The 25,773-nt window shown below is 40.8% G+C and overlaps 1 protein-coding gene across 2 annotated transcripts in view; it reads right to left on the bottom strand.

Moving 5' to 3' along the window:
* The window catches only part of arhgap39 (Rho GTPase activating protein 39), a 113,474-nt gene that overhangs the window by 48,289 nt on the left and 39,412 nt on the right, over nt 1–25,773 (bottom strand). For both annotated transcript variants that reach the window (XM_059023041.1, XM_059023042.1), the window contains exon 2: nt 8,673–9,104. In XM_059023041.1, the coding sequence (XP_058879024.1) occupies nt 8,673–9,104 (432 nt within the window). The remainder of the gene's footprint in view (nt 1–8,672; nt 9,105–25,773) is intronic.

The following is a 25,773-nucleotide window of genomic DNA, read 5'->3' as shown; positions in this document are numbered from 1 at the left end:
GAGAAGGGCCTGATCCCAGAAGGTTCCCGGTTCAGCCACTAACTCACTGTGCGTGACCTTCGGATGAGGTCCTGCAGTTGTGGATGCATAGTTCACCCCCAAGTCTCTGTAATTCGCTTTGGATAAATGCGTCTGCTAAATGAATAATTATTATTATTAATAATAATAATAATAATAATAATAATAATAATAATAATATTATTATTTAACCTTCCAGGTACTGTACAGTATTTGTGAGCACTAGTTGTTCACATACCACTAAGTTTATTAAACTCATCTCAGATTTATTTCATCACTATTAGGGGTACTTTTGCCAAGTTGTCAGTGTTCTCCCTAGACTCCCAGAACAGAAGCAGAGATTTGCTCTTACAATTCTACAAACTACTGTTCAATGTCGTATTGTAAAACACAGTCCCATATCCATTTCAGTTTGTTAAAAGCAGTTTTTATATAAAAAAAAATGTCTAGTTAGACCCTACAGTGTTTCTTCTGTTGTGTTAAATTACTATAAATCACATACGGGAAATCAACCAATAAAAGTCAAGGATTTGTCAAAACTCCAGTACAACTTATCATCCTGTGTTCAAAGTTTATGAAACAACAGCACTTTGTTTAATAGTAAAATCGTAATTTTAAAAAAATTAAAAAAAGTATTAAAGTGTGCAGAGTGTCTCTTATTATAACAAACCAGCTTTCCCAAAACTGCACAATACGGCATCGCTTATAACAATACGGCATTACTTATAACAATACGGCATTGCTTATAACAATACAGCCATAACATGGCATATTAACATATAAACTAGTAGATGGTCACTCTGTACCAATCCCGTTGAACAATATCCGTCTGACCGTACACATTTGGATTAATTTGGTGTCCTACCTGATTGCATCCACAGCCGTGGATAACAGCGAAACTATTAAACCCATATTTCATGCCAGCAGCGAGTCAAACAACCTACCTCTATCTCAGTAGAGTGGAACAGAACCTGAAAACAGAGTATTTACACAAAAGGCTCTTTGGACACATGATTCATACCATGTCTGCCCACATCGCTGTTTAGTAAATAATGCAGCCTTTTCATCCTGAAAGGCGGAATTATTTTAATTCATGAATGCAATTGGAAAATATTTCATAGGGGCAACTTGCATTCACAGACATACTGTTTGTAGACTTGCCAAAATATTGGAAGCACATTTCTAGAAAATCCCTTCGTCTGTAATGTATGCAAATCGTGCGGGTCAATTGTTTAGTTTAAATGTTTAGTTTGTGCTCCGAAGGAGCTAGGTGTTTGTTTTGTTTTATTTATTTTGTATAATTAAAAGTGTGTGTTGGAAAGGAAAAGAACCCAAGCGAGCCTGTGTGGCGAGTCTCCGGGTCACAATATATATATTTTTAAAACTGTAGCGATACTGCACTAATGCAAATAAACAAAACGATAACATTGTATTCCTTATTGATCGCCTTGCTATAGCAATATAAAGCTTACACCCCTAAGTATTGATGCAAAAACAGAAAAAACCCTATTCTGCTGATAGAGATTTCCCTCCCCCCGTTTCTCGTGTTTGTTTCATTATTATTATTATTATTTATTATTATTATTATTATTATTATTATTATTATTATTATTTATTTCTTAGCAGACGCCCTTATCCAGGGCGACTTATAATTGTTACAAGATATCACATTATTTTTACATACAATTACCCATTTATACAGTTGGGTTTTTACTGGAGCAATCTAGGTAAAGTACCTTGCTCAAGCGTACAGCAGCAGTGTCCCCCACCTGGGATTGAACCCACGACCCTCCGGTCAACAGTCCAGATCCCTAACCACTACTCCACACTGCTGCCTTAATTTGACAACCTGCATAAAATAAAACAGTGCAGATCTATCATGTAAAAAATATCTTCAAAATGAACAAAAGAAAATGTCCACATCAGACTAATTAATGCAATTTAAATATCAACCCCTAAACCACAATACAGCTCACTGGAAAACAAACTCCACTGCATTTAAATAAACAAGACAAGCAAACACTCTTGCTCGCTTCTCCTGCAGAAGTTTAAATGATGTCCTTTCACATAAAAATTTAGACTTTTGCGATAACATTTAGTAGTTTATTTGATTAATGATCTGCATGAACTCCTCCTAATAGTTAAACCTACAGACTCAGGTGAGACATGCTGTGATGAGAAGTGTGAGCAGTTCAGATTCAGCAGCCTGATTGCTGGCACCTGGTTATTTCAATAATATACCTAAAGAAGGGGATTTCTGAAACCCAGGACTGTGTGCAGCAAGGCTAGCGTGAATTTCTAATTCTGCTCCGACTCCTGGCTCCGGATCATTTCAATAATATACCTAAACATGGAGAGCTCAGGACTGCGTGCAGCAGGGCTAGTGCGACTTTCTTACCCTGACAAAGTAAACAGCCTCCTCACACAGCAGTCTCCTGCGTCCTTATTCTGGGTCTCTAGAAATTAAACTTGTCTGCCATGAAACTCAGATTACAGAGGATCATGGTTTATGATTCTTACCGAAAACGGGTATTTAAAATTATGATCTGGTCTGGCTGAGGAGCTGGGGAGGCTGGGCGAGACCAACACAAAACCTCTTTTAATTCTGCTCAAGTTTAGGATGTCTGGAAGCTCTTCAGTGACATATCTTTTATACGAGATGAGGTGCTTGTAAAACGTACTGGTGAGACTGCACTTAGAATACAGTGTTAGTTCTGGTCACCACATTAGCAAAAGGACATTGTGGTGTTGGAGAGAGTCCCAGGGAATGAGCTATGAAGATTGTATGACGTACTGATTTTATTTAGCCTATAACAAAAGAAGAATAAGGGGGGAGGGGGTGGGGGACTTGACTGAAGTCTTTAACAGGAGTTGATTAACCTAAACTTCAAGTGCAGCGCATGAGCCAGGACCAGAGGACACACAGTTGGAAAAGTGGAGAAAGACTGAGGACAGAGGGTAGGAGACACTGCACCACACAGAGTAGCAATTGTGATGTCATTTCCATGACACATGATAAAGAAATATCAGATGGTTTTATCATAGCAATGCCTGCTATACTGTACATCATATTACATATATTAGGTCAGCTAATCTTGTATACAGTAACTAGGGATAAAGTCGCAATTATCATGGTCATTTTTAGCCAATAATCAATAATATACCAACCCTACTGTAGGCCTCACCATCTTGTATAATCTGCACTGCACGGCCACAGCGTGATATGACAGCAGGAGTCTGTTTGAGTGGATCGGCCCTGTGCGCATTGACCAACCTGTCCAGCAGAAATCCACTGCCATTGAGCAAGTACATCTGTTCCACTTATTGTGACAAACAGTTGTGCTACAGACAGTGCTTATCTGTTTTCCACTACAGATAAGCATTCCAGGCTATCAAGGACATAATTCTTTCTTTATTTTTTAACAATCAGTCAGCCCTAGATGTTGCTCCACCTATACCAGTGGAACTAGACAACAATAATTAACTGTGCCACTAGGTGGCAACATTATGGGTCTGACATGGGTGGTGCCTTATGCAGAAGGAAGGCAGGCTGACATTTCAGCAGCATGGTACATAAATCATGTGGGCATTAAAAGCTATTATAAACTTGACTGTAATTTTCCTATTTTTTTTGTAAGTGATCCCAATGATCCCTTGTTTACATTCTCCCCTGGGTGGTGCTAATTCGTGTTGCGCCAGGTAACACTTGTTTTGAAGTCTATAGAGATGAATCAACAGACATGTAGCATCTTAAGGGGTTAATTTAATTTAATAAAGGAACTGAAAACACAGCACATGTTTACCTTGGCTATCTTTCTTTCTCTGTATTAAATCATATTACCTTGGGCTCCAGGGTAACTGCACTGTAGCTACTGTTGCCGGTGCAGGGTCTAAACTGAAACTTAGTGTAATAACAAGCACATCAAGTACATATACCAGGTGCACAAATAGCTGTTTATACAGAGCGCTACTCTGTAACCAGAGACAGCAGACACCAAGCTGCCTCTGTTAACACACTAATTGAATATAAAGCAGGATCTAGCTAATCCCACCTGAGTTTATAGAGGATAACATTCAGCCAGCCAGCATGCGGTTGATCCATTGTGCTGGGAAATCACTGCATAATGTGCAATCACTGCACTCAAGCACCCAGCCTTTCTGCTGTACTGTATATGAAGCACTGTAGCAGGGTAGTGTTGCGGTCTAGGCTGGTCAGCAGCAGGAAAGTAGACCCAGACAGAAAGCTGCAGTTTTAAGCATGAATGCACACTTTTATTAACAATAAAAGCAGCAGTGTGGAGTAGTGGTTAGGGCTCTGGACTCTTGACCAGAGGGTCGTGGGTTCAATCCCAGATGGTGGACACTGTTGCTGTACCCTTGAGCAAGGTACTTTACCTAGATTTCTCCAGTAAAAACCCAACTATATAAATGGGTAATTGTATGTAAAAAAAGAAACGTGATATCTGTATAATGTGAAATAATGTATAATGTGTATAATGTGATATCTTGCAACAATTGTAAGTCGCCCTGGATAAAGGCGTCTGCTAAGATATAAAATAATAATAATAATAATAATAATAATAATAATAATAATAATAATAATAATAATAATAATAATAACAAACAAAACAAAACACAGGCACAAGGGCCAAAATAAACAGTTCAAACAAACACAGATCAAAATTCCCCTCTTTGCAACTCTGTTCAGCCTGGCATTCACCTTCAATGAACTCTTCTACTGAACATAGGATTCAGCTCCCTTTTATATACCATGGGGCTGGTACTTCATTGATGATAAATTATTCAATCAAGACCCAGCCACATTCCACACGTGTATTTGGCAGGGATGGAATTAACCACATCCCTGCCAAACTTAAATAGAAAATATCCCCACACCCTATTTACACCGGTAAGGCTTCCGTCTGCCACAAGCACCAAAGGGGCTTTCAATCCGTCCTGGTTATTGATTTCCCCCAGATTAGCCCAGTTGCACAACTACATTCCCATTAGATCCGGGGTCCTGCTAATTCAAGTTTTACGATTGGGGCACAACTCCTGGGGCACTAGAATCATCCCCTTATAAAAGTTTCCCATAGTACAAGCACAGCAGAGTATAATAAAGCACACTGAAAGCATGGCAAAGCATAGGCAAGCATTGTAAAGAAGAGTGAGCTATAGTAAATCATATGAAAGAATATGGCAAACCATGGTAATCATGGGAAAAGCATGGTAAAACTGCAAAAATACTGTGGTACACTTTTATAAGGGTTACACTGGATGACTAAACTAGGAAGCTCTGCTGCAGCCAGGTCAATGTTACAGGGGAATGGGACCAGAGAGAGGGGGATAGGGCCAGAGAGACAGGGGGGATAAGGACAGCATGACAGGGGATAGAGCCAGAGAGACAGGGGATAGGGACAGCATGACAGGGGAGAGAGCCAGAGAGACAGGGGATAGGGACAGCATGACAGGGAGGGTAGGGCCAGAGAGACAGGGGGGATAGGGACAGCATGACAGGGAGGATAGGGCCAGAGAGACAGGGGATAGGGACAGCATGACAGGGAGGATAGGGCCAGAGAGACAGGGGATAGGGACAGCATGACAGGGGAGAGAGCCAGAGAGACAGGGGATAGGGACAGCATGACAGGGAGGGTAGGGCCAGAGAGACAGGGGGGATAGGGCCAGAGAGACAGGGGATAGGGACAGCATGACAGGGAGGATAGGGCCAGAGAGACAGGGGATAGGGACAGCATGACAGGGAGGATAGGGCCAGAGAGACAGGGGGGATAGGGCCAGAGAGACAGGGGGGATAGGGACAGCATGACAGGGAGGATAGGGCCAGAGAGACAGGGGATAGGGACAGCATGACAGGGAGGATAGGGCCAGAGAGACAGGGGATAGGGACAGCATGACAGGGAGGATAGGGCCAGAGAGACAGGGGATAGGGACAGCATGACAGGGAGGATAGGGCCAGAGAGACAGGGGGGATAGGGACAGCATGACAGGGAGGATAGGGCCAGAGAGACAGGGGATAGGGACAGCATGACAGAGAGGATAGAGCCAGAGAGACAGGGGATAGGGACAGCATGACAGGGAGGGTAGGGCCAGAGAGACAGGGGATAGGGACAGCATGACAGGGAGGATAGGGCCAGAGAGACAGGGGGGATAGGGACAGCATGACAGGGAGGATAGGGCCAGAGAGACAGGGGATAGGGACAGCATGACAGGGATGATAGGGCCAGAGAGACAGGGGGGATAGGGACAGCATGACAGGGAGGATAGGGCCAGAGAGACAGGGGATAGGGACAGCATGACAGGGAGGGTAGGGCCAGAGAGACAGGGGGGATAGGGACAGCATGACAGGGAGGATAGGGCCAGAGAGACAGGGGATAGGGACAGCATGACAGAGAGGATAGGGCCAGAGAGACAGGGGGGATAGGGACAGCATGACAGGGAGGATAGGGCCAGAGAGACAGGGGATAGGGACAGCATGACAGGGAGGATAGGGCCAGAGAGACAGGGGATAGGGCCAGAGAGACAGGGGATAGGGACAGCATGACAGGGGATAGAGCCAGAGAGACAGAGGATAGGGCCAGAAAGACAGGGGATAGGGGATAGGGACAGAGAGACAGGGAGGATAGGGACAGCATGACAGGGGATAGAGCCAGAGAGACAGGGGATAGGGCCAGAGAGACAGGGGATAGGGGATAGGGACAGAGAGACAGGGAGGAGCATGACAGGTGATAGAGCCAGAGAGACAGGGCCAGACAGGGAGGATAGGGCCAGAGAGAGAGGGAGGATAGGGCCAGAGAGACAGGGGGGGTAGGGCCAGACAGACAGGGGGGGTAGGGCCAGCATAACAGGGGAAAGGGTAACAATGACAGAGAGATTGGGCAATTCCTGTCCTCAAACTACCCGGCAGCCTTAGGACCCACACCTCTGAAACTGTGCTATGAAGTAATGGCTTCGGGCAACTAGTGCTGTCAGAGTTGCTGCCAAGGCTAGAGGCTACAAGCGATCCTTTCCTTTCAGAGCTTTTTAGATAGAGGGTTTCAGACTCTTGGTGTGAGTGAGTTGACAATATATATATTTCTCCTCTACCCAGTCACTGCAGGGTTACTTATTGTCACGGAGGGAATCAGAAAAGGGGATTCTGCTTGTTGCTGCCCCAACATGGGTTACGTGCTGTGTATACTACATACCACACACACGCCCCTCTCTCTCTCTCTCTCTGCACATTAGCACTGCTCTTCTCAATCCTGTTCAGTGCTCAGTGGACAGCAATGGAAAGATTACAATAACCTTACTGGAGATTAAGAGTGTGACACATGCAATATGACTTTCTGACAGGTCTCCCCTTCTAGAAGCACAGAGCGACTGGAGAGAGAATGCTGGCCTATACATTAACTAGACTAGATCCTTTTCTGCGTTTTTTTTCAGGGCCTTGAAAAACACAGCGATAAATCACCCGCCTTTTAGAGTGAAGTATTTATTTGAGTCGACTTGGACTCTTTATTGAAACATCATGAAACCTGTTCCTTGTGAAATTGGTTGCAGGGGCTTTTCTACTCAATGTGATCATTTTCAGGAAATGTTTTTGCTTCTGACTGGCACCTGAACAAATGCTGTGAGGAAAGTCACAGCAAATGAAACAGGTGTCAATCATACCTGAGTCTTTCCTATGGTTGACTTTGAATACTCACAGCATGTCAGCTCAGCTGTTCAGAAACAACTCAGACTGAAAGTGGTGAAACCTGTTAATTAACTGGTTTCATGGTGTTCCAATGAAGAACCCCAGTCAAATATGTCACTCTGGAAGGTGAGTGATTTATTGCGGTATTTTGTGAGCCCCTGAAAAGGAGCTACCAGACACTGTGCATGGGAGTAATCATCCACTGTCATTACTATTCAATGGCTTTGGAAAAAAGGGCTGAGAATAATGCAGAGCGGCGCTGAACAGTATTCATTCAGTTATTCATTTCTGACATTCATTGTAATTGACAGGTTTTTGAGGTCTTTTGGTGCTGGTGCTGCTGCACAAAGGAATCAGTACTGTAAACCTGTTCTCAAATCTCTACACCCTCCATCCCACCCTCAACAACTCTTTGAAGGGTTGTTTTTAGTGCTGGTGCAAATATGGGAATATTCTTTCAAAATCTGAACACATATTAGATTTTCTTTAATTCTGTATTAGCTTGGGAACAAAAGCAAAATCCATGCCATATTCCAGTAAAAAAAAAAAAAAAAAAATCTCTGGAGTAAAATAAACCTGGTGGCACCCCATCAAATTCCCCTGGATCCAAATAGGCCAAACCCCAAGTTTAAAAGTTTAAAATAAAATACAATTATGATTTGCATGAAAAGTATGTTACTATCAACAACTAAAAAATGTGTTATGAAATGATAAAGCCTCATCCTGTTCCACTCCAGGTCCACTGTTAAAAATGAAATAACTAACTACCAGTATTTAAGGTCTGGAATGAGGTTTAATTTATTCAATTAAACAATTTTGGACAGAGCTGATACCAAAGACTACTAGGACAGCTTTGCCCACGCTTTGTCTGGTATAAAGGACTAAATGCCACACAAAAAGGCTAAAATCACCATGACCACAGCACTACCACTGTTCCTCCCTCCCTCCCTCCTCCCCTCACCTGTCAGGCTCGTCTCTGCCCAACGTGTGCTGCTGCTGCTGCAGAGTCTGTGCCTGTGCCTGGGGCAGCGCCTTCCCCTCCAGCTCCTGCTCCAAGGAGGAGGAGGTGCTGCCCTCGCGGCTCACGTTGCTGTTCCGGCCCGGGCTGTTCTCCGCAGAGGCACGTGGTGAGTCTGTGTTCTGCTTGAGTGTCTGCAGCTTGGCCAGGGGGATGATGTCGCAGTTCTGGGGCCGATGCCACACTGTGCGTTGCGTGGAGGCGTTGTAGTAGTAGAAGCGCGAGGTGTTGGGGTCAAACAGCTCCCACCACTGGTTGTCGCTGGTGCGCTTGATCCGCACCCCCAGGGGAGGGTCCCACACGCACTCCCCCGTCAGCAGGTTGGCGTACATCCGCTCTCGGGTTCGAGGCTCGATGATCTCCACCCATTCCAGCCTGCAGGGGAGGAGAGAGGGCAGGTAGGTTAGAGTACTGGACTGTACACCCCACTTACACTGACACACACAGACACCAACACAGAGAGACTGACACACAGACACACAGACACCGACAACCTCTCACACAGACTGACCCACACAGAAAGACTGACAAACATACACACAAACACAGACAGACAGACAGACAGACAGACTGACACACACAAACAAACAGACAAACACTAACGGTCTATAAGCAATTCAGGGAGGAGGCATATACTATCCTCTTAAAGTAGGTTTTGTCAAATTTTCCTACCTTGTGGGGACATTTTTGACACTATAAAGGAGCCCCACCCTCACACACACACACTGATCCATAGACAAACTGACAGTTACAGTATCTGGGAGCTGGGAATTTAACCAGGCAAAAGCATTCTTATTGTAGCACTTTATAAAGTTAAAAAAAAAAAATTATACCATTACATTTTTATACTACAGTATTACACTCAGGCAGTGTTTAAACACTCCAAGAAGCAAGACAAGTGCACTGAATTGGAAAAGGTCTAGTAGATAATCTGTTTTATTAATGACCCGTAAATAATACCAGCCAAGAAGCCGCCTTTGTCAGAAAGTATTGACTTCCAGAGTTTGAGCGGACGCCTTAAACATGAAATACAAGTTGAATCGGACAGGATTTTGTTTTATGAAAATTGTTGCTTTTCAAGAATACAACAAATGTTTTTAAGTATCTCCAGATGAAAGTATGCAGTAGAAGGCTAATAAATGTGGAGCAGCAACACAGTAATACTACTATGGGATGTGGATTTCATGGGAATAAGAGGTATTGAGATCACCCACTGCAATGTTAAACATGAATGTTTTCAGTCTATACTTTTTTTTAACAGTATTATCAATTGATGGCAAAGCAAATGAAATACTGTAACATGGTGAACTATGGTAAATGCTTAGTATTACTGTACCATGGGGAAAGCATTGGAAAAATGCAAAGTTACCATGGTAAACGGTTTGATTTCTCAATAAACATCTTAATCTTAACATAAGAAAATCTACAAAGTGGGTCTTAAAAGGATCCCAATGATTTATCATCAAAAGCAAGGCTAGGAGGTACTGTAGCCTATTGCATACCCTCACCACTCTCGGTGTGCAGTAGTGTCTCTCCCCTCTGTCCTAAGACTGTATAAGAAAATGTCTTCCCTGTGCTGTCACATTCACAGAGAGGGTGTGCTGTGCAGCAGTAAACTAACCCAGCTCAGGCTCGTGGGAACTCTAAACAGGACGATAAGCAGCTGGCAGCACCAATGACTCCAAGCACCTCAGTGTCTCTGCACTGCACCTACAGTATAAGGGCTTTTGTTAAAGTGCTTTGTTTTCTTCCTCTACAAATGCGCATCTGAAACTATCTGTCCTATCTAGTGTTACTTTCCTTCAGTCCTTTCTTTATTCCAATGTGCCCTTAAATCCCAGGAGGAATGTGGCTAAGCAGGGTTCCTGGTTGCTGTAATTACTCCCTGTGTGTCTCACTGTGTGCTGGCTCTATCCATCATATTATCTGGATCTTGAACTTTACAGTTCTGGACGCAAGAAAAAAACAATCCCTTCAGGGCATTGATTGAGAGAGCTCTTTAAAAGGAGCGATAGCCCAGGCTTTGTTTAAGCAAGAGAGCCCCAATTAGAGGGCTTTACCGTCTAACAGTTTACTGCATCGGAAAGGTAACAGAGTTACAGTACTGCTACCAGAATGACAAGGTTAACCACTGTACCAAGGTAACGTCCTATAATCAGGCTTTACTACACTGTTTCAGAGAGGGTTTATTAGTTTATTCTCATTTTTCCAAACACAGTTTAACCTAAGAGAATATTTATAAACGTTTCTTTAAAAAAAAAAAAGATCCTTAAATTTCTGTAAAAAGAGAGCACTGTCATGAAAACTTCTACAGTATGGACGCACCGACTGCAGGTAAATACAGACAGACAGGCACCTCACTTTACCCAACACTTGAACTTGTGCTGAAGAACGCTCTCAGCCAGTTTTATCACAACTGGATAAGCTGTTACAAAGTGAAGTGCAGTGTGACAAACACAGCAGGAAGAGAATACAGTAGAAGCAGGGCAAGAAGCAAATGAAGAACAAGAAGTTCCTTGCATGCAACGATAAGGGCACCAGAGGAATGTTGCTACAGTGCACTTGACAAACTTATTTAATGCTCTTCACTATACAATGACACACAGACAACAAACTCGCAGCAGAAGTGCAGTAAAAGATTCTCCGCCTTAAATTTAAAAAAAAAACATCTTGAATTGTGCAACAGTATATATCAACCTCATTGTTCAGAAAGCATCCTTTCTGAAAATGTTCTATTCAAATAATTATTTCAGTTGTTAAGATTTCAAGGCCACTTACTGTAGAACTACTTTATCATGACAAGGTTGAAAAAAAAAAAGAATTTCTGCATGAAAAAAAGTACTGTTAAAATGCACTCTACGTGTTCATGACAGCGGTCCACACAGCGCTAGACATTCATGCACGTAAAGGTTTAAGTAAAAAATGCAGCACGCCCCCGTTATAAAGCGCTTTATATTGCAGTTCTAACCAGTAATAATGTGGCAGTCTCATGGATACCACTCGCCCCATAATGCCATTACAGTAACACCTATAAGGTGGAACACAAACAGCAAATTATAATGATTCCTTTCATGCATGAAATATTGAGAATAGCTGAAAAGAATGTAGTTTTGGACACAACTTAATACAGCAGTTTTCAAAGAAAATATTTTTGATTATTTTTTCCATTGCTTTATATGCCCCATAAAATCTCCATGCATGAAAGGAAAAAAGGCAGCGCACTGTAAAAGACGACTATTACACACAGTAAATGTGAGTCTGCTTTTTCATTGAATACGATAGTAATTCAAACGGTAAACGACCATGTACACTAAACATTCACTGTAGGGCTAAATGTTTATTCTATTAAAACACACAGCAGATTTACATGCTCACTAAGATCATTCTTGAGCAGCTGCTTCTGTACTGAAGGAAGAATGAAGAGCAGCTTTCTGACTCAGAACCTTGTCAAGCTATTCTTTTAAAGACATCTGTTTCTCTCTTTTCTTGAGTTGTGTACAGATTGTGCTGTCTGCAGGCGAAGAGTACAGCTGCCATCGCTGCGGTGACAGCCACAGCCGAGCCGCTACAAGGAGAATGCGTTTAGCAGCGTGGGTCAGTAACCCACAGCGACCCATTTGCTCGGAGAGGCAGTCATAGCCTTCACCTCCAACCCCTCCCCCAGGAATACAGAGCTGCCGAAAGACAATGGAACAGCCTGCTGTATCACAATGCTCTTTACTCATCCAATGACAGACATCCAGACGACAAACTTGCAGCAGATGGCGCGCTGTAGTAAAAGATTCTCCACCTTAATAAAAAAAGCATTTTGAATTCTGCTACAGTATGCATCAACCTTACTGTTCAGAAAGCATTCTTTCTGAGACTCTTCTATTAAACCAACATTTCAGTTAACACAAGATTTCAAGGCTATATACTGTAGAACTGTTTTATAATGACAAGGTTGAAAAAATGTATAGTAGCAGGTTGAGAAGCACAAAAAACACATACACAATCATGACAGTATTTGTATATAAACTAAAATTCCTCAAATGTAGGACAAATCCTAAAAACAACATTTAAAACTCCTTCCAATGTTTGGTCGGAAGCTCTGACCATTGTCAGGGACTGCTGTAAAACAAAGTTGACAAAACTGGGCTGCTTTATATACAGTGACAACTCTTGCATTCAATTAGTCTAATAACTTAATGTTCATGTTATTTCAATGATCTTAATAATAGGGCAAATTTGCAGAACTGCATTTGAAGGTGTGTGTGGACGGTACCGTCCTTTTCTTAATTAAAAAAGGTTTCCCAATTTTATTTTCCCCAAATTTATTTTCGTACACTAGGGTAATTTTCAATAACTACTTTTAGTTTGTTTATATTATAATTTAATTATGAACTTAAAAATTGTTACCTGCGACAACCGATAGACCAGCAGACAGTGAAACACTCATTAATGTACATTTGAGCAGATCATATACAGAATATGACTATTCTAATAAATATTACCAATTCTCTATTTATGAAACATGATAACTTTTCATTAGGGTGTCAAACTGCAAGAAAAACACCAACTAATCTGGTGGGTAAAGAAAAAGTGAAGACTAATCTGGTGGGTTCTGTAAGAAAGTTTTCAATACTGTACTTTACTATCTTCCAAAAAAAACTTGTCAGCATATCTTCTTAAACTTCTTTGCTGATTTCTGCAACAATTATTCGGGTATTTACCTTCAGTTAAAAAATGTAAAGTACTGATTCAAAAAAAGTGAACAGCAAAAAGAAGCTTTGCTGGCCCTTATCATTATCAATTTTTGATTCCAGACGCACCTGATATTCAAAAAAGTTCAGATAAGTTTACCTCACTGCTTTGCAGTTAATTTCAAATTCTGATGATACCGTACGTGAACAGTTGTACAAATGTATTATTAAACAGACAGCTGACCTTGGAAGTTTTGTACAATGGGAACTATTTTTTGTGAAACTTGAAAACTAAATGACTTCAATATTACCAAAGCCTCACGGACCCCTGTAATGTTTGGTGCCCCCCTAAGGGGGGTGGGCACCCCTGGTTGGGAAACTCTGATCTATAGGGAAGCTCTATTAGCAATGGTTTTCCATTTTATGAAAGATACTAATAATGTACGTGTTAAAAAACACTAACACCAGTAATGATGTACGTGTTCACTCAGTGTCGGTCATATACTGCAGCATAAGGTTATATCAGGTATCAGGGTTATAAAACTGATAGTACTACACCTAAATAAGGTAAATGTACTGTAGTATTTATTGAGATAGTGTAAAAATACACTGCTCAAAACACTGGGATCTACCTTGGTGTACCAGAATAATTCATTATGTGAAGAACAAATTAAAACACAAAACAAATTAGATTGTTACAGTTCCCTGAACAGGAAATTCACCATAATTAGAAACCCAAAACACAGGCAGATCATTAACCAAATCCAGAAATACTGCAAATTGAAACTGACAGACACAAATTAAACTCCCCACAGTAACCTATACTGCAGCCTGCAGCCACCTCATTTGAAGTGCAGAGTAACAGGCCTGTCAATACCAGTAGTTATTTATTGGAGTACATTTACTAACATTAGAAATATGTACAATAAAGACTAGCATTTGAATTTGAGATAGGGAGGAAGACAGGGGGTGTACATTACAGAAAGTGACTCAGTCATGTTCTGATGAATGACAAGCCTAGATATACAGTACAGCAGTAACCTACTGTAAAACACACACGTTCTGCTGCCACAGCATGACACAGCGTACAGTACAGCACAGCACATAACCGCAAGGGCACACAGCATGCCAGCCTCTCCCACACGACACTACAGTTCATTAACCCTCAAGAGAAAGCAGACACACGCCTGATCGTTAGCGAAGCAGATACTAAAAACTTAGCTTTCTGGGTTAAAAGGCCGCAACACAACTCGTTTTGTTAGTGTTTGTCTAGTAGAGCTGTTTTGAATCTCAGCAGCTTTCAGTACACAATTAATAAAACAAACCGGGCAATCAGAAAGTCAAGTTTGGTAGCGAGCGGGGGAGAAGATGCATCAGATATTCCTTTAATGTCGATTAAAGTACTTTGCCCCCCTCCTTTGAGAACCAGACACCTCTTAATCAGACTGTTTTTATAGATTACAGCACACTTCGGGATAACCAGATCTTCATGTAAACAGGCTGTCAATAATCGAGAGCACAAACGATTGTTTAAATATTAATGTGCACACAGACCTAGTGCTTGGATTACAACAGAGCTGGCTGTTACCAACATGTTGTGCAGCTCTGTGGAGATGGAGCCAGCACTGGACTGGCTGTGTCTCAGCCACTGTGGAGCAGTTACAGTACATTCCATTTAATTCCCTAAACATTTAAGCTTTGTGATTAAACACGTTTCAAACGTTTAAACATATTGTGAATCTCTGTGACCAATCAAAAGTAATGAGAACTCCTCCTTTAGGATGCTGTTACTTGATTATGATTATGCTAAAACATTAATGTAGGCGAGACAACACGCGCTCAGGTAAGCCATGCTCTATCTGTTTACTGACCGCCGTGTGTCATCAACTCCGACAGCTTTACCACCTTAATGAAACGCGGCCCCCGTGCAGAAGCTGACACGCAGTATAGTACGTGTGTGTTACAGGAGCCGACACGCAGAATAGCACGTTTGTGTGTTACAGGAGCCGACACATATAATAACACGTGTGTGTGTTACAGGAGCAGACACGCAGAATAGCACGTGTGTGTGTTACAGGAGCCGACACGCAGAATAGCACGTGTGTGTGTTACAGGAGCCGACACGCAGAATAGCACGTGTGTGTGTTACAGGAGCCGACACGCAGAATAGCACGTGTGTGTGTTACAGGAGCCGACACGCAGAATAACACGTGTGTGTGTTACAGGAGCCGACACGCAGAATAACACGTGTGTGTGTTACAGGAGCCGACACGCAGAATAACACGTGTGTGTGTTACAGTAGCAGGTCTCCTCCCAGTGTGTGCATGCTTCATCTCTTAAGTGTTCTTCCACTTTACTCTGCCACCCACCAATGCACTCTTTCACTCTGTTTCTTTTATTCACAGCATTATAGACTGAATATGTCCCCTAAACCAGTGTTTCTCAACCCTGGTCCTGGGGACCCACTGTGTCTGCTGGTTTTCATTCCAACTGAGCTCTCAATTAAATTCTCTAATTCTCTAATTAGACCCTTAATTGAACTGATAATTTGATTAATTTGACTTTTTTAATTGTGTTAAGCACTTAAACAGTTGCAGATTCCAAAGTTTGCTATAACATTTTATAAGTAACTTGAAATATGCAACTGTTTAAGAGCTGAAAACAATTAAAACGGTCTCTTTAAGCAAATTATCATTTCAATTAAGAGTTTAGTTAACTAATTGAGAGCTCAGTTGGAATGAAAACCAGCAGACACAGGACCAGCGTTAAACAACACTGCCTGCCTCCCTCCCAGTCCCCGGGATCTGAGAGGGTAGCCCATACAGTTACAGGAGTTGATGTACTGTACTAAATAACTCAAGTCTGGGTTCCCATCAGAGTGGATTGTATCAGGACTTGTATCTAAGCCTGCTCAAACTCCTGGCTCCTGATCATTTCAATAACAGACTTCATTGAGGGAAGTTCAAACCTAGGACTGGGTGCAGCAGAGCTGATGCAAGTTCCAAGCCATGGCAGTCTGCAATGAGGTACTTTCAGGACATGTTTGTGTGAGCCACAGCACATATGGATTCCGTTAATCTATATTGACCAACATCAGTCAGCTGAGCTAACAGATAGACGTGCTCAACCAGATCTGGTCTAAAGTGATTTGCTCCTTGGCTGACCACATTCTCACTGGGAATTAGTCATCTCTGGTCGATCAGCCTGACAGATACAGGACTATACAGCTCTGTTTCAACACTCTGCTAAGGAGCATTCCGCTTCACCTGCACTACTGATGCGGTGTAACGAATCAGTGTACATTATCTATGTGATACGTTCTTTATATGATACTGTATATGGCATCATATCTGGTACGACACTATTTAATATTATCTGTTTGCAGGCCTTGCTTTCTTATGGCAATTTCACCTAGAGGGTGAAACTGTCCCCACCTCTGCAGGGCGGCCTTTCCTGTCAGTAACGAACCAGCTGCCTCCCCTAATGACTGACACGCTTTGACCTCGATGACACTGCTGAGGTGAAATGACCTACAGTAGGAAGTATAAGTGTAACAGATTTACATCAAGCTTCAATCCGTCTCCTTGCTCTGGAGACTATGCTGTAGTCTACATCCTGACAAAGCAAGCAAACTGGGAACTTTCTTCTACTTACAGTATTGTTGAAGCAGACATATCATCATACGTGCTGCACATCTGAGATCTATTCAGTGAATGAAAGTGGAAGGCAAGTGAGATTTAGGAACGTAGTTTGTTAGCCTCAGTCTCTTTATTTACAGTGCCACTCTCACAGTGTGCAGCAGGTGTGTTATCATACACGGCGCCTGTACAGGCCAGCACCACCAGTCTACACAAGACTGTTTAATCCTTCACACCACCAACACAGATCTGAGCCTGTGAGGATAGTAATCTGGATCCATCTGCCAATTACATAGCAAGTGTCAATCCATCTCCCCGTCCGGGGACTAGAGGCCTACTGCACATCCAGACAACAAGATGGTACAGCAAGAGAGGTTTGAGTCATTTACTGAACGTTTAAACTAAGATGAAAAACATTTTAAAAACTTCAACATCCTGGGAATGTTGCTAACCACTCAGATAAACTACATCACTTACATGTCTACAATCACTGTAGGTTTGTTAGATTCTGTTTAGCTCCCTGCACATTTTTAATCTTAAAGTTTAAACGTTTACAAACTTTAACACATTGGAAATGTTGGTAACCCATAATAAGAAACACTAAATATAAGAGTTTAAAACATGACTACAGTATGAATATGCAGAGTATAAGACTAATGTGTAGAAATATGAAGAAATACTGAATATGAAATAAAAGAACTTACATTGCATACTGTGCTACTGTTGTAATTGTTTCAGACTAATAAGACATCTATCAAATGCAGATATTCCAAATGGATGACCCTGCACTTTGAACACCCTTGGTCCCAGTGCAAGGGCATGCAGTAAAAACCTCTTCAAAATGCAAAGACTAGGAGAAGCTGTTCTGCTGCAGTACTGCACTGTGCCTATGTCCACTCATACAGCACAGCACTATCACTGACAGGCAGAACATATGCCATCTGAGTCCACAGCGCTCGGTACAGCTGTTGAATTGGAGAACGGCGGGATGGTGCTGTGTAACCACTTAATCCTCCCCGACAGCTGCTGTTTACCACAAGTGCAACACAGAATGGCACACGAGCAACCCGGGGCTTACAACACTCCTATGTTACATGCACTTCTCCAGTGCACAGTACTGTTTTTATGATACATCTGAAACCCTGCTCCATCACAAACAGCTCTAGCCAGCTGTATTCCGTGTGTTTTTACTGCCGGTGGGGTCTCTCTAGCATGATTTGGGGAAGCAGCTGCATAACTACTGTCTGATCCCTGTTTATACAAAGCAAACATGATGTAACTACCCTCGAGTCTGCCTTGGGAGAGAAGAAGAGAAGAGAAGAGACACACTGAGGGCTGAGCCAAGCCCTACCGAGGAAGGATCAAAGCCACTTCCTCCTAATCCAAACATGTTCATGTAGATGTGAACCACTAAGCCCCTTTGTTTCTGTCTGCTTTGCCTGCTGTAGGCAAAACAGTGTTAGTGCGCCCTGTTCCCAAGTGCAGTGTTGTGTTTCTTAGTGTTCCATGCCTACCTCTAATCAAGTAAGAGTATTACTCACGCACTTCCTGCTGTGTCAAGCGGGACTGTCTTACAGAGTGCAAGAGATAGTACACTCTCGGCTTGATTTGAGGTGGCCACCGAACACTTACAAACATGCAAGTCAGTAATAAATCTAAATAAATTAAAAAAAAAAAACAGACAACAAATCTGATATGAATGTACAGTATCTAGTCCCTTTATATAGACGCTGTTGTGGTTTCAATGCTTTGTCATTGACATCGAGAGTGCATGATCTACTGTACAGAAATTAGAAGTGGGCTTTGTTTGATTACAAAATTATTGTTCGGGGGTACGTACTGGAAGGTACAGCAGCCCCATGTTTTTCACAAATACGAAACACACAATGTAACATATCAAACAAAATCAAATTAAATGTAAATATAAAGAAATAAAACAAACTTGAGAACAAGTTACGAGCCATCGTATACAGCAGCTGCTAACACAGTTTTTCACCAATTAAACTAGGGTAAAATAACCAATTTCACCTATACACATGAATTTGAGCTATATTTGCAGTAGCGAATTATTGGGGAGGTAGACACTGTATTTATTATTATTATTATTATTAACACAACATGTTCACCAGAATGTATTAAATTCAGAAAAAAAAACTGAAATCATGTAAGAAAATAGTTTCAAGTGTACAGTATTTATTATTCTGTACAAGTTTATGTACAGTTACTACTGCTTATTGCTCTCATTTTCAAAGCAGCTATCTGGAATGCAACTTCAGCTTATTCTTCTTTCAATGTGTTCTGTTTACGAGTCATCGCCAGAAGGGCTGGGCCACCATGACAAAATAATGATGTGCAGATTTTGCATCTGTTGGCTGGAATGGGAGTCGAAAGATACCGTCGTTAAGCGTCATTAGCTGTTTATTCATTGTGGGGGGAAATATGGCTTGTTTGCTTGTACTGTATTTTATTATTATTATTATTATTACTATTATTATTATTATTATTATTATTATTATTATTATTATTATTATTATTTCTTAGCGGACGCCCTTACCCAAAAATACATATAAAAATTACAGTACAATTAAGAGCAAGATACAAAATATAAATGACTTCAGTCCTAATAAGAGCAAATACAAAACACAGTACGATGTGATATGAGGCAGTTCAAGAGCAGGTAACAGTGTTGATAGTTACATCAGTGTTAGATACGAGTGCAAGTGAAATACAAAATACTACAGATTAGGTTACGTGCAGGATTGAATACAGTTCAATTGAGAGCAGATAAGTGCAGGTTAAAGTGCATTAAAGCCAGAGTGCTATATTGTCCAGAAGGAAAGAGTTGAGTTTTAGAGGTGTTGTCTGAATACGTGCGTCTTGAGGAGGCACCGGAAGGTGGTCAGGGACTCGGCAGTCCTGACAGCCATAGGAAGGTCATTCCACCACTGTGGGGCGAGGGTGGAGAAGGAGCGGGCTCTGGAGGCAGGGGTGCGTAGAGGAGGTACAGCCATTCTTCTAGTGTAGGTTGGGCGGAGAGGTCGGTTGGGGGCGTAGGGAGAGATGAGGGTCTGGAGTAGGGATGTCACGGTGTACCGGTTTTACGGTAAACCTTGGTATAAACTGCCACGGTTTTGATACCACAACCATTTTTCTACACCATGATTACTGCGTTCACACGGTTTAAGGTGATATGGGTGTGTTTTTGTATTCGCTGTTTGTCCATCGGTAAGCCACTGTGTTGCATTATAACTAACTAATGAACACAGACATCAAGTTCTGAAAACTGCCATGCATGAGATTATCCGAGTAGACTAAATAAGTGATGTCATATTTAATATAAACCGCCCAACTAAACAATGATCGCTAGCAAACGTGATTGTCAGTAAATGAAACACAAATACTCGAAAATATCAGCAAGAACAAGGCACTGTAACTTTTCATCACTGCCTTCCTATTAAATTTACCAAACCAAAAAAGTAACAGTAGCTATTATCTATTGCATCAGGTCAACAGAGATGCCAAGTTCTGAATGTAGAAAATAGTAGCACTTGCCGTAAAAAAAATAGTAGCACCTGACCAGTAAAAAAAATACCTGGTGAGTACAGCGAGGCGGTATTTTTTTTTTCATGATCAGGTGCTGCTAGCACCTTCAAATTAAAATGAAATGACCTAAGGAAGAATCAAATCTGGACTGAAATATTCAACCTCCAAACTTTATCAAAAATAACATCAAGAAAAATTTAACAATTTGTATTTATTTAGAATTATTTGCATTTCACTTGATATTTGTATTCTGAACTACAAGTACTTTGGATTTCAATTTAATTAATGTCTGTTGTATGGAAAAGTATTTGAAATGCAATTGAGCATACCAAATGCATTTCAAATACTCTTCCATACAACAGACATGTATTTTTTGCATTGGTCTACACAAACATTGGTACAATTTGCATCATTATCAACTTATCATTTCCAACTTAAAAGTCTTTTATAAAAATAAAAAAGGTAAGAACCTCCTGATCTGTATGTAGGTATTTACTGTATCAATGTAGCTCTGGTATTAAATTCCACTTTTTTTATTGGTAGCTTGTTTGCATTTTTTAAGCAGATCACAGCCAAACACCATCTTGTAGCACACACTGTCACGTGCAAGGATGTGGAGCTTCTGGATAAGCAGCGCCTCCAGGGTCCTATCAGATCAATTTGGCCGAAACTCTGTACGATTTTTGCGAACGATACTAAACACCCTCTGACTATCTGCATTACTGTGAGGAATGGTTAGGATCACCAGGATGACCTTCACCAGTACACTGAAACTGGATTTCTATGTTGTACAATTTTTCAATTGTCCAATCATATTCCATGCTACATCAGCCATGTCTGCTGACAAAATGTCCTCTGAAAAACTGAAAAATTGGTATCTTACAAACTGGGACTCCAGTTTATCCATTTCATCTTCTTTGACCAGCCCAAATCTGTCCACAAAATAACGGACACAGTCAAATGCCACCTTCTACCACTGACTGATGCCACTTGGGCATTCCTAAGCAGTGCATCCTGAAGAGAATTTCTTCTGCATGTATGTCCATGCCTCTGAAAAGTATGCCTTTATTTGAAGAGTAGAATAGCGTCACATCTTCATGTTGCAGTGATTTATCAGCAATGCAGGCACGCAGATATTGTCTGGTCTTTGTTCCAATCACCAGGTAAAGTAATACATATTATTTAGCAATTTGGTTAAGGATTACATTTCAAAAACACACAATGTACTAATAAATTATATAAGCAACACAACAAATTCAGCCACACAGTTAGTCAACAACCATCAATGTTAATTTTTTGTTGAATAATGAAAATAATGATTTAAAAAATTGACTGATTGCTATGGTAGTATTATCAAGAATGACTGATTCTAATTAATAAAAAGGGTAGCCTACCTTGTATTTACATGCTTGATGATTCCTCTGGTTTGCAAGGTGTACCAAGTCGCAAGGACATCCCTGTACATATACATTTTCATTTTTCTGGCGCACAAACACTGCAACACCTTTGTGAACTCCAACCATAACAGAGGCATTATCACAACAGAAGCTCATACATCGTTGCCATGGGATGTTAAATTTCTCAAAATTTCTGTTGAGTAAATTAAATTTGTTCTCTCCAGTACTCGAAACTTCTTGCATTGCTGGTAGCGATAGTAATTTTTCCAAGAGACCCGTCATATCTCACTAGTACAACTGGGTACAGTTGACTGGCTGCTGTCGTCCGTGCTCAATAAAAAATAACCCAGCAATAATTCCAAGGCTAAAGACTTTGACTTGTCATTTGAAAGGGTTTCAATTATGGCAGTGGTTTTTGTGCCGTTTGATCCGTACTTGCTGGCGATGTTTGAGTCCGGAAATGCAGCTTTGCAAAGTGGACCGATATGATCCGAAACAGCAGTTGGAAGATTGTGCTCAACAATAAAAGTTTGCAAAAAGTGTCTCTGCCTTTATCACTGCATTATTTTTGACTGTACACACCACAAATTCACGCATAGATTTATGATTTCCAATAGATTTTGCAAATTGTTTATGTTTTTTTGTACCTACATGAACGATGCAACCTTGACGTCCACCGTGTTCCACCGAGAAGTCAGTCCGGCAATATTCACAGTAGGCATGCGAGTCAGAGATTTTACTTGTTTTAATAAAAGGCCATTCTGAAGTGTATTCCTGTCTATATTTCTGGCAGGATAGTCGACTTCTTTTAGACGGAGGAGAGTAGGACATTTTTTATATCTGTCTGGTGATGACACCTGAACGAGTGTATAAGGCAACATTTGCGTGGCAGTTTCTCTAGCACCCCCTACACAGGTTGCTAAGCAACCCGGCTCACCGCTTTTAGTACGCTGAAATATATTATTAAGAATAATATGTATATATAGACAAGCAAACACACACATGGTAGCCTGCTGAAACAATGGTTTATATTTTATATAACGTTATATATCGTAGTATCAAACCCTTCGTCGTAGCACCGTATTTTATTATTATTATTCATTTCTTAGCAGACGCCCTTATCCAGGGCGACTTACAATTGTTACAAGATATCACATTATACATTATTTCACATTATACAGTTATCACACTATTTTTACATACAATTGCCCATTTATACAGTTGGGTTTTTACTGGAGCAATCTAGGTAAAGTACCTTGCTCAAGGGTACAACAGCAGTGTCCTCCACTGGGGATTGAACCCACAACCCTCCGGTCAAGAGTCCAGTGCCCTAACCACTACTCCACACTGCTGCCCACCAAAATAGTAGCTGCTACGGCAAAATCGTAGCACTTGGCATTTCTGAACCGCAGTAACCCAGCACCAATGCAGACAATCAAAAAGTAGATTTACTACTATATAACTAAGTCTAAGATGCTACAGGCATTTGTACTGTTTTTTTTTATTTTAAATGGTATTGTAAAGATGTTGCCATCTCCTCGAGTTGATAGTGTTGTAGGGAGTTTGGTTTTATGTATTCAAAAATTAATACAATTTTATTCCCATTTAAAAAAAAAAAAAAAAAAAAAGTCCCCTAGATGCAGCTTAACTTTGCAACAGTGTCATACCCACCTTAACTTTTCTTCTTTCCTTTGTGTTCATTGCTGTTAATATGCAGTCCAAATGAAAAAAAAATAATAATTGCAGGCGCCGTCTTCTCATCATTAAGTTTTGCACTCTGCTGAGAGATCAGTGGGCGGGCACTGCATGTCTTAAATTTTAAACACACTCGATTGGCTATTGCTACAGGTAACACTTTGCTTCTCTTAATTAATAGGATGCCGTCCAAACAGATAAACGTAGTTTTCTTGTTAAAAACGACTGTTTGATTGTATTTCTTTAAATAGCCATTTAAAAATGGATTACAAAAAAATGACATTATACCGCAGTACGACGATAACCGTGGTATATCTGGTCAAGGCATCGGTAGGGAGTAAAGAGTCTTGAACTGGATGCGAGCGGTGATCGGGAGCCAGTGGAGTGAGCAAAGCACTGGAGTATTTTGCATTAGTATGCTAATTCTTAGTTTTATTTCAAATGGTGCAAGCTTTGCACTGGAGAAAATGCTGTTTTGGTTTTGAATGGATTTGAACGAATAAATCTGCTTTGCTTAGTTAAAAGCTAAAAATAAAAATAATTTCACAGGGCTCTAAGTACACCCAATATTTCACAATATCTCACAATGAAGAAAAAAAAAAAGACTTGCAGCATTTGCTTATGGGTGCATTCCTTTCATGGCAGTACTACACGTTTATTGTGTCATCTTAGTCACAAGCTGATTTTTCTGTTTATTCAATGCATTTCTTTCAAATGGTATCGGAAAATGTATCTTGAAAAATCTGGCTTAGTGATTTAACTACAGTACTTCTAATTACTGTACTGTACATGTAAGCAAATATTTTCAAACTTTCAAATTACATGCAAGTATAAAGCTGGCATTATGAAACATTTGCAGTACATAGCATTGTGTTAATACTTTATATTACCAGTAACTGTATTTCAATACAATTTCATATCACTAGCAAACAGGTGTGATTAATTGATCGTGTAAATCGGATGATTGATCAATCAATAGAAAAAGTCAAGACCAAAACCCCTAATAATAATAATAATGTCCATTAAGGGTTTGCTGCCTTGCTACTTACTGCAGTCACACTTCCAGTGTCTTCTTGTTTGACGGCTAATATTTGTTTTGAAGCCCTGTACGCTTGCTCATTACTTGCACGCCCTGCAGCCTCAGAGTTATTGAAAGAGTGAGCTTAACAAGGCTGTGATTGATCCTACAAGCAAGAGGGACCTCTGGAGAGGCAGCTGTGTGCTCGGAGGTCATGTAAACAACTCTGGCTCCGGGAACGCTGTCCAACGTGCCTGCCGCTGCTGCAGTGATGTGCCAGCAAGGTCCAGTTAAACCAGCAGGAACATGAACGCCAACAAACACAGCTACAGGACTGAGGACCAGAGCTACCCTTATCATCCCAAACTATTAAACACTCAATAGTGCTAAATATAGAAATACTAAAAAAAACTCAATGTCTTCAAGATAAATATTTTAACTCAATACAAACGTTCCAACTGGAAGGGGGACCTCTATTTTTCTTTAATAAAAATATAGATTACTATAGAAAACCTACAAGATTTTTGTCATTTTCATCTGGATATATATGTGGATCACACCCCTCTCTATATAATAGACACCTTTAATGTTCTGTAGATTTCTAGAAATATATTTTCTATTGGAATCTTATATATAAGGGTCATCATCTACAGTAAGAAAAACAGCGTTGCTGTATCCCAGATACAATATCTACAAAAATGTAAAGAGACAGCCACTAAGATTATAAGAATACCAGACATTACCTGGTTATACAGCAAGTGTGACAAATGAGTTGCATTTATAATATTTAACGACTCCTTGGAAAGAAAGAGAAATGCACGCTAGCACTTGTTTGCTAATCCATTACTCTTGCTACAGTACATGACATTATGAATATAACAAGGAAAAATATGTTAAGCTCTATACACTGTATTATCAAGAGAACAATTTATCCAGCAGTCAGTCTTAGTTCTACAGCAGTGTGCATTACTGTACATACAGTGACACACATACAGGAGACAGTACTGTGTACAACCTTGAAAGTATGGTACAATCTCAGTGCTCACATATCCGAAAAACACTGCTTGAAAT

Source organism: Acipenser ruthenus, chromosome 4 (assembly GCF_902713425.1).
Source record: "Acipenser ruthenus chromosome 4, fAciRut3.2 maternal haplotype, whole genome shotgun sequence".
Lineage (NCBI taxonomy): Eukaryota > Metazoa > Chordata > Actinopteri > Acipenseriformes > Acipenseridae > Acipenser > Acipenser ruthenus.
The sequence above is the reverse complement of the archived record's forward strand: the minus strand, read 5'-3'. Positions and strand labels throughout refer to the sequence as shown.